The sequence below is a fragment of the Castor canadensis genome, chromosome 9 (assembly GCF_047511655.1).
Source record: "Castor canadensis chromosome 9, mCasCan1.hap1v2, whole genome shotgun sequence".
NCBI classification, from domain to species: domain Eukaryota; kingdom Metazoa; phylum Chordata; class Mammalia; order Rodentia; family Castoridae; genus Castor; species Castor canadensis.
In genome coordinates, this window is record NC_133394.1 from 84115055 (window position 1) to 84132416 (window position 17362).

Here is a 17362-nt window from a genome sequence, read left to right on the forward strand (position 1 = left end):
TAGTAAGTTTTACTTTCTCAATTTATATCAGTTTCCCCTGAATGCATATTTTAAAATATACTTTTGGCTATCAAACATCTCTTAACAAAAAAGGTCATGTTTCCTTTTTAAGTAAATAAATTAGAATTTAAACAAACCATGCAAAACAAAAGTGTCCTTTAAGCTTTTTTTGTTTTAAAAGAAATGACAAAAGACATTTAGAGAATACTTTGGCCTTTTTTTTTTTCCTTTCTGAGACAGAATCTTGCCATGTAGTCTAGGCTGGCCTCCAATTTTCAATCTCCTGCCTCTGCCTCCTGAGTGCCAGGATTATAGGTGTTTAACACCACACCTGGTCCTCTTTGGCCTATTTTAAGTCATCTTCACTTATCTTTGGCTTGAGCTGCCTCTGAGTTATTCATCTGAACTTTTATTAGGCACCCTTTATTCGTTTATCAGCCATTTATTGCCCGTCTCTTATTTAGTAGCTGTAGTAAGTATCGGGAAAAGTTGAATGGGACATGATCTTTGCCTTCCATAATCGTACACTTTTTTTCATGTACAAAAAGTGAAAAAGATAATCAAAATAACAGTTGCATGATAAGTTCTATGATAAAGATGTATAGTGTGTTATGGGAGCAATTGCAAGATTAGGGAATGCTTTCTGGAACAGGGACAGTTGAGCTAAGATTCAAAGGATCATTAGTAATCAGCGTCAGTGTGGAAGGGCCCCCAGGGGATTGCTTACCTTGTTATGTGAAGGCAAGAGCAGGGACACCACTGGTCTTGTCTAGAAGGAGTTAAAGAACAGTAGTGGGGCACTAATAGGGTCAGGCCTAACTGTGGGCTAAGTGAACCCAAGAACTTCACTGCCAAGCCTGTGCAACATGGTATAATGCCTTAATCATGAGCACTCTATAACCTGCTATAATTAAAGTACCCTGGTGGGGGCGGTAAAAAGAGAACAGTAAATTCTGCCTAGAAATTTGGGAAGCACTGCTAAGAAGATGACTTACTGCTGAGTGAATTTTTAGGCTACTAGGAAAAGCAGCATAGGGGCATTCTTGTCAGACAGAACAACATACCCAAAACACAGAGGACTGAAAGAGCCTGACAAGGCAGGGGATTACTTCCACTGTGGCACAATTTAGAGTGGTAGAGTTGGTTTAGTGAGAAATGAGGCTAGAAGTATAAATGAGGCCAGAGTGTCTAAGAACTTATGTATTTTTAGCTTACTCAGGCAGTAGAGAATCAATAGAGGTTTGGTATGGTGTTTGCTTTGTGTTGCAGAAGATAACTTAGACAGGTCACCAGTTGTGTGGTAGTGAGATTTAGCTGAATTTTATTGATCATTTCAAATAGCCAGACTTTGGTTTTCTTGATTTCTTCCTGTTTGTATTTGTTCTTGATTTTTGAGACATGGTCTTTCTCTATAGCCTAGGCTAGTGTCAAACTTGCAATCCTCCTGCTTTAGCCTCCTAAGTGCTAGGATTATAGGCATTTTACACCACACCCAGCTTCCCATTTGTGTTTTGATGTATTTTATTTATTTCTTTGCTTGCTTGTTAGATTTAGCAATTCTAGGGATTGAACCCAGGGTGTACTAGGAAAGTGTTCTACCACTAAACTTCACCTCCATCCTTTCATGTTCTTAATGTCATTGACTTTTACCTTAATTTTTATTTCTTTCCTTCTGCTTACTTTAAGTTTATACTATTCTTCTTTCTGTAGTTTCTATGGTAGGAAAGTAGATTTTTTGTCTTTTGTAATGTCTGCATTTTAGGGCTTACAGATTTCTCCCTAAAAATAGCTTTTACTGTATTTTACACATTTCAACAAGTTGTATTTTCATTTTGTTCACAATGTTTTAAATGTTCTCTTGATAATGTTTAATTCATGTGTTATTTAGAAGTATGTTGTTTAATTTCCAAATATTTATTGCTTTTGCCTTGTCGTTATGTTACTGATTTGTTTAATTGCATTGTTGTCCGCAAGTATACCTTGAATGATTTCTGTCTTTTTAAGTTTGCAAAGGTGTATTTATGGCCCAGAATGTACTCTTTCTTAGTGACTGTTTGATGTGAGCATGGAAAGAATACGTGTTCTGCTGTTGATGGGTAAAGCATTATATATATGTCAACTGTAGATTCAGTTGACTGATAGTGCTGTTCAGGCAAACTATTCTCTATTGACTTCTGCTTGCTTGATCTATCAATACTGTGTGAAGGCTGTTGAAGTTTCCAACTCAAATCACAGATTTGTCTTTCTCCTATCAGTTCTGCAAGTTGTTACAGCATGTATTTTGATGCTCTTGTTAGGCTTATACACATTAAAGACTGTTATATCTTCTTCTTAAAGAATTGACCCCTATGTTAATCTGTAATGTCCCTCTTTACTGCTGATACAATAGGATGTTCTGAAGACTACATTGTGTGAAATTGATCCTTGTCTTTGGATTAGAGTTAGCATGGTGTATCTTCTGCCATTTCTTTCCTTTTAATCTATTTGATTATATTTGAAATTGCTTTCTCATACATGCTAGTCTGTGTGACTTGTTTTTTAATCTACACTAATAGTCTTTGTCTTTTAATTGGTGCATTTAGACCAATTAAATCACATAAAGTGATTGCAATTGGATTAGTATCTGTCATGTTTTTTACTGTTTTCTATTTGTTGTCTCCATCCACACATTTTTCTGTTACCTAGTATTTTCATAGAGCATTTTATACAATTTAATTTTATTTCCTCTTTTAGTATATTAATTAACACTATTTAAAAAAACATTTAGTGATTGCTCTATAGTTTCCAACATACACTATTTACTTTACTTGCTTTCTCTAAGGCACAGTGCATATATAGACTATAACAACATTCTCAGTTTCTCCCACCCATCACTTAATGACATTCCTCTCTTATTAGTAAGCTATGATCACTCAATATAACTATTTTTATGTAAACAATCATTTATCCTTTAGCTCAATTAATAATAAAAGGTTTTATTGTTCCTTCATTTATTTGTTCCATAGTATAGTGTGTATACCGTGTTCCCTTATTTAGTGTGTATACAGTGTTAGGATCTTTAACTGTCTTCTGTCTGGAGCACCTTAACATTTCTTGCAGAGAAGGTCTCATAGTAAGTTATCTCAGTTTTTTATTGTCAGAGAAAGTTCAGTTTTGTTCTTAGTACTGGGGTTTGAATTCAGAGCCTTGCACTTGCCAGTCAGGCATTCTACAACATAAGCCATGCCCCCAGGCCTTTTTCTGTAGGTATTCTTTGACTAAGGTGTTGCTTTTCTGCCCAGGCTAGCCTGGACCATGAGACTCTCCTATTTATGGTTCGTGCTTCCTCCCTCCTGCCCCCACCTTGAACCAAGATCCTTCTTATCTATCTCACTCTCTTCAGTACCTGGGATTACAGGCATGAACCACCATGCCTGGCCTTTCTAGGGAAGTTTGTACTGTCTTGCTTTTGCAGGATAATTTCATTGGCTGTAGAATTACAGTGAAATTTATGCATAGGAATTTAATAAGTTGGTGAATCTTTTTCATTATTATTGTGGTTCTGGGGATTGAAACTGATAGCTTCTTGCATGCTAGTCAAACCCTCTACCTCGGATGGGTAAGACACCCAAAAAACTAGATAACATTTGTTGCCCTCAACGCACAGAAACTAAAGCAGATACTTTAAAGCAACTGAGGCCAATAGGAGAAGGGGACCAGGAACTAGAGAAAAGGTTAGATCGAGAAGAATTAACCTGGAAGGTAACACACATGCACAGGAAATCAATGCAAGTCAACTCCTTGTATAGCTATCCTTATCTCAACTAGCAAAAACCCTTGTTCCTTCCTATTATTGCTTATACTCTCTCTTCAACAAAATTAGAGATAAAGGCAAAACAGTTTCTGCCTGGTAGCAAGGGGATGGGGGGAGAGGGAGGGAGCAGGGGGGGTAAGGGAGGGAGTGGGGGAAGGGGGGAGAAATGACCCAAACATTGTATGCACATATGAATAAAAAATAAATAAAAAAATAAACCCTCTACCTCTTGAGCCACACCTCTATCCCTTTTGTTTTTGTATGCTTTTTGAGACTGGTTCTCAAATGCTAGCTACTACCTTGGACTGGGCTTGAACCTGTGATCCTCCTGCCTCTGCTTCCCAAGTAGCTAGGATTACAGATGTGTACCACCATGCCCACCTTGGGTTTTTCTTCTAATACTTTAAATATTTCATCTTGTTTCCATGTTTTGAATGAGAAGTCCACTGTAATTTTGATGTTTGTTCCTTATAGTAAGATGCTGTCCCTCCCTGCCCTGCCCTGCCCTGCCCATGTATCTTCCATGATTGGGTCCTTGTCTTTTGTGTTCTACAATTTCAGTATAATATGCCTGCATGTAGTCACTTAGTTATTTACCTCTTCTCCATGTTTTCTGAATCTGTGGTTTGGTGTTTGCCATTAATTTTGCAAAGTTCTTAGCCATTACTTCTTCACATATATTGCTGTCTTTTCTGTTCTCTTTCTGCCAGTGTCTGTTGACCTGCTCAATTAAACTTTCTGATTCTTCTCTCAGCCATGTCCAGTCTATAGTAGAGCCTTTCAAGGCCTTTTTCCTATCTGTTGCAGTGCTTTTCATTTCTAGTATTTCCTTTTGATGCCTTTTTAGAGCACTGTTGGTGTGACTAAAGCATGGGGCAAAAGAACTGTTCTGTAATCTTATGATTAAATCTCAGTGTTTTAGTGGCGCTCTAACTCTGGTCTGTGTCCTTCTAAATTTCCCTTGGGCTTTGCTTTTCCCAGTACTTTTCCTACCTCAGGTAAAGGCAGAAACCAGGAGGCTACAAGGGCTTAGTTGGGTTAAATGCCATTCTTCCAGGTCAGACAAGGCTCTAGTGGATTCTTTCAGCCTGAAGAGTATCAGTTTTTATGGGGGAATTCCCTGGGACCGTATCTCTTTGATGGCTCTTCTCCACCCTTTGCCAGAGGCAGGAAAGATTCTTCCTCAGGGCTTCTGTGTGAGAACTTAGTGGAGTTGAAACCGGAGTTGCTGGGCTTACTTTTGGCCAGGAGTTTCCCCCTCTTTTTCTGGCCTGAACTCTCCCTGCAGCAGTTCTTCACAGTTACCACCGAAGTCAAAATGGTTTGTGGCTCCAGGGGCTTCTGATCCTGGTAAGGAGATTTCAGCTGAGACTCTAGAATTCCCCGTTTGCCCTGCAGTCTTTGTGGTTTTCTATTGAAGGATGGGACTTAATTTTTAAGCTTTTCATACATTTTGGTAATGAAACCCTGATTTTGTTTTCTGTTTAACTTTTTTCTCTCATATTGGTACACTGGTACATTCTAACAACTATGAATTCCTCTATAATATGGATGTACCATAACTTACCAACTGTTCACTACCACTACATCATAATATAAAATGCAGTAAACCACCTTGTGTGAAATCTTTATGATCTATGTATTTCCACTGTATAGCTTCCTGGAAGATGTATTGCTGGATGAAATAGTAGGTATGATATAATCAGAATGCCCTAATCAATAATATTTGTACATCTCCATTTTTTCTGTTCTTATTAAGTATATAGTTTACAAATCATATTACTTTTGGCCAAACTGATAAGCAAAAAAAGTCAAACTTTATTTGCATTTCTCTGATTTTTAATATGCCTTCATGTGTTATGTACTGTTTTTACTTGGAATAGTCTTTGTATTCCATATATATACTTTGGCATAGCGTTATGTTAGAAATGAAAGAAGTGTGGAATGGATAGGCGGGAGCTGGCTCATACTCCAGCACAGGGTTAATTGTGGAGAAGTGGTCCTGTGGAGGGGGTCCCCAGCAAGAGAGCTGGAGCCCATAGCTGCTTACAAACTGGGGGTAGATAAAAGGAGGTGAGTGGAGAGGTCCCAGGAAGGTCACTGGGCAGGATAGTCCTTGATGGCCCTCTGATCCTCTGGTAGCTTCAGGGCTGGTCATTTCTTCTAGTGTGGGTGGAGAATTTCTAGTAAATGGCTAAAGGTGGATATCTGTTTTCCTTTAGGGCCAGGTGGAGAGTTTTCAATGTCACCTTCAAGGGGGAGGAAGTCCATTTCTAACATGGCTTCATCCTGCCTTTAAAAGGGAATGGGTCACCCGATATTCCTCTACCTACTTCTGCTGAATGGGAGTGTCAAGGTCTCTTAAGGGAAGTGGGGCATTGGCAGGGTCTTCTTGCTTTAAGTGACCTACTGGCCCACCCTTAAACCATGATCTCGGGAGGGTCAGAGGACCATTGAGGATTTTCCTGGCCAGTGACCTTTCTGGGGCTTCTCCATCCACCTCATAAATACCCTCAGTCTGTAAGTGGTTATGGGCTTCACCTGTCTTGCTGGGGACCCCCTCACAGGACCACTTCTCCACAATAAACTCTGTGTTGGGCTTGAGCTGTCTCACTGTCTATCCATTCTGAATCATTTCTATCAGATTGTTAATTATATGAGTTTCCTTGAATATTCTAGTTCTTAATACTTTATTAGAAGAGTTGTAAATATTTTGTATTTATTGGTTGCTTATCTTTTAACTTTGTGGTATTTTTAGCAATAAATCTTTTTTTTTTCTTTTATGAAGAACTTGCCCTCAACTATAATTATTTCTTTGTATATTTGCCCCTAATTGTTTGTTTCTATTTAGGCCTTTAGTCCATTTAGAATTTTAGTTTTTATTTATGGAAAGAAATACAAATCATAACTTTATGTCTTAAACAATCTGAAGAATTGCAGAATTTTCTCTGCAGTACACAGCAACCTAAAATTAAAAATGGAGAATTGGTGCAGTTAGATTCACTCAGGTATGAATAATTCACAGGAACTTGTACAGGACAGGAGTGAAAAGGGAGTGAAGTTGCAGAGCTGAATGACCTGCACTAGAAGTTCAAAAACCTGAAGAATAATTACAATTTTTTGATGAAACTGTAAGATTCCCCTTAGCCATATGAGCTATTTATTTCTTCTTTCATGAAATTAAAGAGTTACTTAGGAAAATATTTTTAGCCAAAATACGTAGATTACAAAATTTATCCTTATTAGACAGTCACAAATTGCAGAACCATTGTGCTATAAAAATTCTTTAGCAGGTCTTATACACAAAATTGTGAACATAATATATATAAACACTCACTTTCAGAGAATGCTAGGGTTTTCAGGTTAGCCTATAAAGGTTTATTTATTTCCTAGCATAATTGAGTAATGCTACATTAATCATACCAGCTCTCCGAAGTGGCATCTAACTATTAAGGAAAATGTGCCTTTGGGGCTCCTATGAGTGATTGTCTTCCCTTGCTCCCAAAATAGTGTGGGAGCCCTGATTGGAGGGGTTCACAAATGCTGGCAGGGCAGTGTCAGCAGTCGCAATTCATAATTTTAAGTCATTTCTAAGGGAAGTGTTCTCAGGTGGAGGTAAGTTTCTTTTGGCTTTGGAGTTTGTTTTTCATATTTAAAGAGATTTAAACACACTGAAAAGATGTTTAAAGAAATCTTGAGAAATCCTGCAGTTCAATGTATGCATAGTATGACGAATTCACAGAGTGGGAAGCTAGGGAATAGACGTTAAAAAGTTTTACTTCATCATATAAAGGAGATGGCTGGTCTGGTAACATCCCATAGATTGGGCCAAATCTGATACTAATTATCGCTGAAAGGCAAAAAACTTAATGTTTCAGAAGGTAGGGATTAGATTACATTAATTAATGTATTTTTCCCATGTTAGGATTAAACCCAGGGTCTCCCACATGCTAGGCAAGAGCTCTAGCCACTTAGCAGCATCCCCAGCCCTCCAGAATGTAGAATTTAAAAAACCTAATTCAGGGCTGGATCTTCCTTTGTAATGTACATATTAAATTGCTAGGTTATATACCTAGTGTGTTTGGACCCTCTCAGAGTTTGTCCTTACTCTTCAAAGTGTAAAAAAAACAGAATTTTTCCTAGAAAGATTAAAGAAGGACAAAACCTGAAGAAGTACAAATCTTTGATTAAACTATAAGATTTCTCTTAGCCATATGAGCTACTTATTTCTTCTCATAAAATTAAAGAGTTACTTAGGAAAACTATTTAAGTTTTTAGCTAAATCTCTCAAAGACAGCTGGTCCTTGACAAATACATTCTAGTCTGCATTGGTCTGTATCCTTCTGTAATTTAAATAATGAAAATCAGCTTAAAGGATTTGGGGTGGGGAAGTTTAAAGTGATTTTCAGTATTAACATAAGATAATAGATTAAGTACTACTGGGGGGGGGTTATTGCAGTAAATACCCATTGCTATTTAAATGCACCCCTGTTGGCATTACATGCACTCTTTTCCTTTGGAAAAAAAATAAGGTTTGCATTGGGAAGCTAGTTTTATGCACAGTAATCTTCATAATTATTTTGAAAACCCCTATTAACATTCCCCCCAAAATACATTTCTGTGGTGTGTCTTCCCATTTTTCTATCTTGTGTATTTATTCTAAGGCATTGGTTTACAAACCTCTAATTGAACATCCATTTGAGAAATGTTTTTTCTTAATTTCTTATCATTTTGCAGTGTTCTAAAACATAGCACTGCAAGGGCTTATAGTATTACAGCATTTCCTTTTGCTTGCTTAAATAACTAAAAATGTAAAGAGGAGTTAACTATTTCATGACCAAGGTCAATGAAGAAATGAGTTGTTGAATGTAAGTAATGTACTTTGCACTTAAATGATGTTATTTATGCTTCACAAAAAGGCCATGAGAAAAGGTTTTACAGGTGAAAGAAAGAAATTTAAGATTATGAGGGTTTAAGAGCCTCGCAACTGGAATCACCTAACTGATTTTATGGAAATGATTGTATAGACCTGACTGGTCTATACTCTTTTACTTATTTTTTGGTGTGATGATATGGTTTTTTGTTTGTTTTTGTTTTTTGAGACAGGGTGTCACTATGTAACCAAAGCTAGCCTTAAACTTTTGTTCCTCCTGTGATAGCCTCCCAAATGCTGAGATTATAGCAGTGTACCACACTGGATTTGTGAAGTACATTTTAAATACAAACATTTAAGCTGAGCATGGTAGAACCTGTCTCTAATCCTAGCACTTTGGAGGCCAAGCAGGAGGATGGCAAGTTGGAGGTCAGTCTGGGCTACATAAAGAGTTTGAGGACAGCTTCTAAGCTATATAATGTGACCCTGTCTCAAAACAAAATAAGCCATATATATGCATTCATAAAACATTTATGTATATATACATATATGCATACTTATACAAATTTAAGTGTAGATGAAAAATGATAGGCTTAAGTGTTTACTGGTAAATTAGGAGCAAAGAAGGAATCTAAATTTTTTTCCATTGAGATTCTGTGAGGAATTCATTAATGCCAATAAATCCATTTAACTCCTGTTAAAGAAAAGAATTATTCATTCTGTCTCTTGTTAAAAATAATAAGCAGACTTGTTCAGGACCCTCAGATAGATGTCAGGACCACTGCAATGTGAATTTGCAGTGGAGACGAGAGATGGGACTCACTCCTAATACAGAGTGGAGAAGTAGAGATTTACAGCCGGGGAACAGAGTGGGGTCATTGGATAGAAAAATACTAGGAGGAAACATGGTTAATGGGATTCCAGCTAAAACGACTTAACTGATTCTTACTGGAAGCAGGCCAGCATGGTCAGGTATCCCGTGAGAGACACAGAGCTCAGTCAGATACTGCAGGTGATTAGACCTGAAGACTGAGGATGCCAGTTAAACAGATTCAGCAGGCTGCTTACCAAAATAGGACAATGCACAGAAGCCCAAAAGTCAGGGTCCTGTTGAGAAGACTTCAGAAGAGCCTGATTAGAGTTTGCTGAAGGAAAGAATTTTTTTTGTTGCTTCTGATTGGTATATACCCTTTTGTAAGTGATAAATATTAAGTAATGATGGTATAGTAGCTTGACTACAGCTAATTAATTATGTGTGTATTTTTAAATTATGAAAATTGATTAATTTGTCTTAAAAATTTGAAGATTTGCTTTCACATTCTGAAAATTTTTGATTGTCATACGTTAATAATATGAGGGAACTAATCATTCCTTGTTAAATAAGTAATCACACTAACTAGATTCACAGCTTCCAGGAATTTTATAATGTAAAATAAATGCATGCATATGAGTAAGCCAGTGAAGGACACATAACTGGACTCTCATCTAAGGTTTTTTTCACTGTTGGACTTTGAGTGAGTTGTTCTTGTCTTAGTCCCTTCATTAAAGATAGGAAAGCTGGGTGCCTGTGGTCCATGCCTATAATCCTCGCTACTTAGGAAGCTGAGATCTGGAGGACTGTGGTTTGAGACCAGCCTGGGCAAAAAGTTCATAAGACCTCATCTCAGACAATAACTGGGTATGGTGGTTCACCCCTGTCATCCCAGTCTATTCAGGAGGCTGAGATGGGGGGGGGGGGGTTGCAGTTCCAGGCTGGCCTGGGCGAAAAAGTTTGTGAGACCCCCATCTCAGCAGAAAAGAAGCTGAGCAAGCTGGGCACATCTGTCATCTCAGTGACAGCAAAAAGTTTAAAATAGGAGGATCGTGGTTCAGGCTGGCCTAGGCAGAAAGGGAGACCCTGTCTCCAAAATTACTAGAGCAAAATTGGCTGAGGTGTGGCTCAAGTGGTAGAGCTCCTGGTTTGCAGTGTGAAGTGCTAAGTTCAAACCCTAGTACCACCTCCCCCGCCCAAAAAAAGGGGGGGAAATAAACCCATTTACAATAGCAATAAATAGAGTATAATGCTTAGAAATAAACTTAAATATAAAGAAGTAAAACATTTGTACACTGAAAATTATAAACCCCTGATAAGGGAAATTAAAGAAGACCTAAATAAATGCAAAGATACCTCATCTTCATGGGTTGGTAAAATTAATGTTAAAATGACTATACTACCTAAAGTGATCTACAGATCCAGGGCAATTCCTTTCAAAATCCCAATGACATTCTTTACAGAAATAGTTCAAAAACAAGCTTGGAGTGGTGCTATGCAGGAGGCTGAGGCAGGAAAAATAATTGAGTCCAGGAGTTCAAGACTAGCCTGGGCAATATAGCAAGACCCTGTCTCAAAAACAAAACCAAAAAACCAAAAACTCCCACTGGGCTGGCTGGTGAAGTGGCTCAAGTGGTAGGCACCTGCCTACCTAGCAACATGAGGCCCTGAGTTCAAACTCCAGTATGCAAAAACAAACAAATAAAACATATATGTATGCATAAATATATATTTTCCAAGAATTAATATGTTGGACAGCTTTGAACTATACTAATTTTTGTCTGTTATTTTATAATTAAATGTCCTTTTGCCCATGTGTCCAAGCACCCTTTCCTACAGCCAGGTGCTTTGTACAGTAGCCAGGCCAATGGCAGAGCCTAGGCAGATCATGTCTTCTGCCCCTTCTCTGGGGCACGGCCCTGTCCTGTTATGGCAGAGCTAGGTAAGTAACATAAGCGTAGGCCTACAGCCAAATGTGAAATTTACTCAAAATTTTCAAGGGCAAGTGTGAACCAAATACTTTTTCTTACAGTTTTTTAAAACATCAATAGGCAGATGTTTAGTAAATAAAATTCTAGCCTTGCAGTAGTCTTCATTCTTAAGAAATGGCATACTAGTTTCCATGGTTATGCAGTAAAATTAAAACTTAATCTCAGGTATGGTTGCTCTTCTACATATTAATAAGCAAATTACATTTCATCCAGATTCTGCATATACATAATGTTCTCCTATGTAAGACATGCTGTTTTTATGTGTGACATTAGCTAATTTCTGACAGTTAGTAGGAGTTGGAAAGGACTAAGAATGTTTTCTAAAAGCCTTGTGCTGTTGATTCCATATGTACTTTAACCTAGTAGTTAGTTTATTTTTTTAACTGCAGCCCCAGCAAGGGGGGTAAATTATGATTCAGTATGGACTCATACATCACTACCTAAAATAAGCTTCATGAGATAGCAGCTACCCATATCATGTGTAATCCAATATCTCCTAAGCTATTTCTTTAAAAACATGTTTATTGTCATCTTCTAAATGAATTGACATGACTTGACAAAAAGTTTCAAACTACAATTTGAGAAAGTGATCTTTATTATTTTCACTGTCCTTTTATGATTTATAATATTTATTAGCATATCATTTCATTTAATTTACAAACCATAACAAATGGTTCATTGGGTGCCCAAAATATAACTTATAATTTAGAGAAAAAAGTTAAATAATCAGAAAACTTCGGGAGGAATTTGGCTTTTGCCTTTGTTTTGCATGTTTTGAGATCAGGAAAAGCTTTCTTTTTTTTTATTCTTACAAATACTTAACTATTAAGCAACATATCAGTAGTAAGATTTGTGATCCCTTTATTTCTTAAACTTGTGTATTATTACCTTTATATTATCAGATACCTTTTTACTTGTTATATTAATGCTTTATGTAAATTGTGACAAAGCCAATAGGAACTCTTTAAGTTCCATGAGTCATAATTTGTCGTTCAGAGAGATTTATCAAAATTAACTTTGCTACTCTTTTCTGTTTAAAGAAGGTAGAAATGTTTGGACAGGGACTTGTGTGTGTGTTTGATCTGGTCAGGGTGATGGTGTTTGACTGTTCCTCTCTTGACATCTTCCTATAGAATCAGCAGTGTCTGTCACCAAGCAGCCAAGATGAACATGGTGAAGAGGATAATGGGGCGGCCGAGGCAGGAGGAGTGCAGTCCACAGGACAATGCCTTGGGGCTGATGCACCTCCGCCGCCTTTTCACTGAGTTGTGCCATCCTCCCCGGCACATGACGCAGAAGGAGCAAGAGGAGAAGCTGTACATGATGCTGCCAGTGTTCAACAGGGTGAGTCCAGACTGCTCAACGAAGGAATCCTAAGGTCAGGGTCAATTCACAGGTGGAAAAAAGGATAGCATGAGTTTGTTTTTAAAAACTTGACATGTCCATTCAGCTTTAAGACATTCAAGCCAGGCATGTTTGCTCATGCTATAATCCTGGCACTCAGGAGGCCGAGGCAGGAGGATTGCGAGTTTGAGGCCACTCTGGGCCACATAGAGAGACCCGATCTCAAAAGTAGTTTTTTTGTTTGTTTGTTTTGTTTTTGCTTTGTTTTATTTTATTTATTTATATTTTTGGTGGTACTCGGCTTTGGACTCAGGGCCTCACACCCGCTAGGCAGACATTCTACCACTTGAGCCATTCAGCCAGCCCTTGTTTTTGCTTTAAAGTAATGATGTGAAATCTGGTTAGAATGAACTATATTTAGTGAGACTTTTCTAATTCTAACATGTAAAAGGATGGCAGTGAGCTTTTGTGAAATATTCCTGTCATGATCAAGTTTTGGAAGAAGGAAGATTACAAATTGACCGTATGTGTTATTTCAATAAGTGACAGGCTTATTACACCAAATAGTGCCATTTCCCAAACTTTCTGTAATACTTGAAAAGTCATCACAGTTGGCATTTTTGTTTGACTGGTTTTCTGTGAAATTCTGTAAAGGAATAGTTATAAGCTGTGGAGGATCTAAACAGAGTTAATGTTTTAACATATTTTGTTGATTACATTGGAACTTTAAAAAAAATACCTTTTTAAATATTAATTAAAGGTTTTAAGTATGTATTTGTAAAAAGCCAAGTAGTTCATAGGCTTATAGGTAGCCCACTACTTTCTGCCACTTACTGATCCTGCCACTTAAGCTTTTAAATAGCATGTTTTTACTTCCATTTGCTGATTATCCAGCTTTAATTGACTTGTGTAAATAATATCCAGTGCTTGCTCTCCACTGACTATGGTATAAATATTATTCACACATGAACTTTGTAGCATATCACCATTGTTTTTCCAGTATTACAGAACTCGTTTTCTCCTAAACTTCATAATTGTTTCAGTTTCTGATTTTCTGATTTTGCAGTATTGGGGTTTGAACTCAGGGCCTCATGCTTGTTAGGCAGGTGCTCTACCACTGGAGCCACTCCGCCAGCCATTTTTTATGTTGGTTATATCTGAGATAGGGTCTCACAAACTATTTGCCCAGGCTGGCTTTGGGCAGTAATCCTCCTGATCCCTGCCTCCTGAGTAGATAGGATTACAGGTGTGAGCCTCACTTTTTGAGACCAGCTCTGGCAAAAAGTTAGTAAGGCCCTATTTTAACTTACAAGCCAGGCATGGTGATGTGTGCTGTAATCCCAGCTACACCACAGAGGAGGCATAGGTAGGAAGACCTCAGGCAAAATGCATGAGACACTATCTGAAAAATAACGAAAAGGAAAAAGGGCTGAGAACATGAAGTGGCTCCTGCCTAGCAAGTGGGAAGCCCTAAGTTCAAACCCCATACCGCCAAAAAAAGTTACCTTTGGTGAGTTGAATGGCTTGGTATGTCCCTAGAGCCAAACAGTTCCTGCACTTACTGCTTAAAAATGAGCATGAATGCTGAATTTTGAGACTTTACTTGGTTTGTGCTGAATGACGAATGAACTACAGTGCTGCTAGATATGGGCTTTTCCTCAAAATAATGGTTTTTAAATTATGCTCGGTAATGTTATTTCATTAGGTGATTTTTGCCTTTAAAAGACTTGAATTGGGAAGTGATATGTGTTGAGTACCTGTTTCTGGGCCAGGTTCCACTCTGGGTCCTGGAAATACCTCCTATGGTCTTCATCACAAGCCTGGAGACTGCTGTGCTATCCTGCCTCTCACTGATTCTCTCAAAGGAAAAGATTACCAAGTCTGAGTATTATTCAGCATTCTGAAACAGAATTAACCTTTATGCCCAAGAATAAAAACTCAAAGAGAAAATTCTGGGTTTGAACTTCTCAAAATGAATAGGCTTTTGTCTAAGAATTCATAAGGTGCATTATTAATTACCTTAGTATATGTTATTATCATATGCCATTATGTATTTTCAATTCTAGGACCTTACAGAACTCCTCTTGTTTTTTATCTTATTTCCAGATCATATCTGAGAAGCACCTTAGCTGAATGCAGTGCCTTTCTAAATCCCTTATAAATCACCTTTACTATTTAAATTGTTGGTTTGGAGATTTAGAACCAAATAAGCCAAAGATCCAAAATCAAGTGGATGCACTGTTCTGTTGCAGCCTTATTGCTTATTACACAACTCTAGCATGCTTGCTGCCATAGCATGTGGCTTGGGTTTGTACAACAAAGGACTTGGCTGAATTTACCCCTGAGACAGTCGTGCATACCCTGTCACTGGCAAAGTGGGCAGTGCAAGCTACACCCAGAGCACATGAGAGTGCGTGTTCTCAAGGGGCAGGTGGCGCCTTCAAGCTGAGGAGGGGCCAAGCAAGGCCTTCTGTTCTTCTACTTTCAGTTAGTGGTCCTTAGAAACAGCCACAAAATATTCCCTTATCATTTGCATTAGTTGATAAATCTCATTTCATATTGGCTTGCAGTATGAAATAATACAATTACATCTTCATTGTTTTGTTTTTGTTTTTGTTTTTGAGACAGGGCATCACTGTGTAGCTCAGATTGGCCTTAAATTCACAAACCTTCCACCTCAGCTTCCCAAGTGCTAGGATTATAGGCGTGTGCCACCACACTAGCTCATGGTTAATTTTCTAGCATTATTATTCATAGTAAATTACTGGAGAGCTTAATTTTAGATATTACATACATTTGAGAAATGAAATACTCCACTTAAAAAATTATAAACATTCCAACCTCTTGTATTAGTCACATCTAATAAACTTTTATTGATTAGCATCATTCAATTATATGTGTATACATCTTGAGCCTCTGTTTTATGTCTGTCACTCTGTTTTATGTCTAACACTATAAATTTGTTCTCCCTGAGTCGCCAAAAGTTTTTAGTTGAGATGTTGCCAGGAAATTTCCCAAAATTTATTTATTAAAAATGATCCTTTTAAAGGGCCCAAGAAAATATGATGAACTTTGCCTAGCATGACTGAGACCCCAGGTTTGCTTCCCAGCACTGCCAAGGAAAGAGAACTGTGTAAAGATTAGCTAAACACTGTTATTTCCCTGTAAAGGTGAGTGTTATGCAAAGTTACAGGGTTATGGTTCTTACAAAGTTTAATTGAGAAAATATAGTAGTGATGAGTAAGCTTGGAATCAGACAGATCTAGTTTTAAATTCTCTGTCCATCACCTCTGGCCTTAAGTTATCTTCCCTCACTCATAATGTCCTTATATAAAATGAAGGATAGTAATAGCACCTATTATATAGGATTTTATGAGATTTAAATGACAAATATTATTTTTTTAGAAGGTACTTTTGTTCCTAAGTACTGTCTTTTCATCTGAGTTGTGAATGTCAAGAATCTGTTATAAAATCCCCCCCTTTTGTGTTGAAAATGTTGAGTTCTCAAATCTAACTCTCTCACTTGATGAATAAGGAAACTAAGGACCAGAAGCCTTTGAGTGGTGGTGCTGAGAGTGAGAAATAAGAGTTCAGGTCTCCTGACTGCAGCTGCAACCTGTTCCCATGGCAGACATTTATGTACATGATGAAGCTGTTGCTGAAGATGGTTTTAGAACATACACCCTTCCCTACCTCATCCTGCAGTATTATCAGAGTCATGTTAGCTCCTTTCCTCTGCAAGTCACCTTGTACCTCTCTCCCTCTCACACGAATGTTCCAGCCAGCCTCTCTGTGGTCCTTCAAACACCCACATCTTATTTCTAGAACTTTTTGGTCTTGTGTAGCTCCATGCTTACTGCCTGGGACCCTTTCCTTGCCTTATCATTCAGAATCATGCTTTGGCATCAGCATCACTTCCTTTCTGATAAGCTTCTTCCCATCCACGCATTCCCTTTCATTCACCCTGTATACTTCACATCACTGCCTTAGCATAATCCCAATTTTAGTGTGTCTTTTTGGTAATGGGGATTGAATTCAAGGCCTCCTACATGCTAAGCACGTGCTCTACCACTGAGCTTCACCCCCAGCTAATTAACTAACATGTTTAACATTTATCTTCTGTCCTAAAAATGTGAATTCCATGAGCACTGGAATTTTTGCTTAATTCATGTTTATAGTCATAACCCTTAAAGCATTACTTGGTACACAGTAGGTCAAGAAATGAATGAATGAATGAATGAGTAATGTTGAAATATGAAATAGAAAAAGAAGCCATGTTTGTTTTTTTCAGATTAGTAAAGAGAACATAGTCTTCTTTTTTCTCTTTTGAAAATGTTTCTTTACAGAAATAAAGCAGTAAATATTAGAGCTCGTGTGGAAATTTAGTTGATTTTCAGCAACGTAGTATTTGTCCAGCATGATGCCTATTTGAATAACCATGTTCTGATACTGTTGAAGAAATGACTGTATTTTATAAAGTTGTCTTAATCTTGGTAATAAAATACTTTGTAATTCTTAGGAGCAAAATCTAATATGCATGAGTATATTAT

General features: G+C 37.7%; 1 protein-coding gene across 9 annotated transcripts in view; it reads left to right on the plus strand.

Annotated features, from left to right (window-relative positions):
• The window catches only part of Wdfy3 (WD repeat and FYVE domain containing 3), a 268012-nt gene that overhangs the window by 87716 nt on the left and 162934 nt on the right, over positions 1 to 17362 (plus strand). For all 9 annotated transcript variants that reach the window (XM_074041845.1, XM_074041849.1, XM_074041846.1 and 6 more), the window contains exon 3: positions 12602 to 12812. In XM_074041845.1, coding sequence (XP_073897946.1) covers positions 12633 to 12812 — 180 coding nt within the window. In that variant the 5' untranslated portion in view covers positions 12602 to 12632. The remainder of the gene's footprint in view (positions 1 to 12601; positions 12813 to 17362) is intronic.